Source organism: Myotis davidii, unplaced genomic scaffold, assembly GCF_000327345.1.
Source record: "Myotis davidii unplaced genomic scaffold, ASM32734v1 scaffold111, whole genome shotgun sequence".
Taxonomy (NCBI): Eukaryota; Metazoa; Chordata; class Mammalia; order Chiroptera; family Vespertilionidae; genus Myotis; species Myotis davidii.
Window position 1 is genome coordinate 10,899 of NW_006284347.1, and position 820 is coordinate 11,718.

At 61.8% G+C, this 820-nt stretch overlaps 1 protein-coding gene across 1 annotated transcript in view; it reads right to left on the reverse strand.

Annotated features, from left to right (window-relative positions):
• ITIH4 (inter-alpha-trypsin inhibitor heavy chain family member 4) overlaps positions 1-820 on the reverse strand; it is an 11,751-nt gene that overhangs the window by 8,210 nt on the left and 2,721 nt on the right. Inside the window, exons 2-3 of the mRNA XM_015570985.1 lie at positions 701-820; positions 353-574 (exon numbers count right to left, since the gene is read on the reverse strand). Coding sequence (XP_015426471.1) covers positions 353-574; positions 701-820 — 342 coding nt within the window. The remainder of the gene's footprint in view (positions 1-352; positions 575-700) is intronic.

Genomic DNA, 820 nt, shown 5'->3' on the forward strand with positions numbered 1-820 from the left:
GCCACGCTCACACTCCTCACCCCATCTGAGAATCCCCTGGGATGAGAATTCCCCCATAGGTCAAATCCCAGGGAACTTTCTCTCGGGCTGGGCTGTCACGTGGATGGCCTCAGTACAGTGGATGGGTGTGAGCGAGGAGCCTCTGCTCCGGAGCCGTGTGAGCAGATCCTGGGCTCAGGATGTGTCTGCTCCAGCCCCCGCCTTTCCCCCTGGACCTGGGACCCTCACGTCAGTGTCCTCTCCCAGGCGCCCCCTAAACTCAGGTTCAAGCCAGCACCCACCGCCCTCCTCTAGGCCTTGCCCTCCTCATCTGCCTCATGTCAGCGCGGACACAGAGACCTCAGAAGTCCGCCAGCTGAGAGAGTCTGCCCAATTGTCCCACTCTCTGGGGATCCAGGCTCACAGGGCAGCCTGAAGACAGGCCCCTCGGTACCCTCCCCACCACCCACTGTGGCAAGCCCACCTTGGTCTGGTTCTGTGAGACGGTGAGGGCGTCTGCAAGCTCATTGGTCATGAAGGTGCTCTCTGTCTCCAGAAAGCTGATGCCCTGAGGCTCAAAGATGTGAATGTCCATCTGGAAGAAGAAGGGGTCACTGGATTAGCCAGGAGCCAGGGCTGGGCCTCACAGGAGGCTGAGGGGACGGGGGGCCACCCTCAGCTGCACAGAGGAGGCCTCCTGTGAGGAGGAGGTTCCAGGTACCTGCAGGTGCTTGACCAGCTGCTGGGGCTGCACTTTCAGCAGCAGCTCATACACTCCCAGGCGCCGCTTGAGCAACTCCTCGTACACCAGCTCGAAGGTGACCTTGGCAGCGGGGGCCCC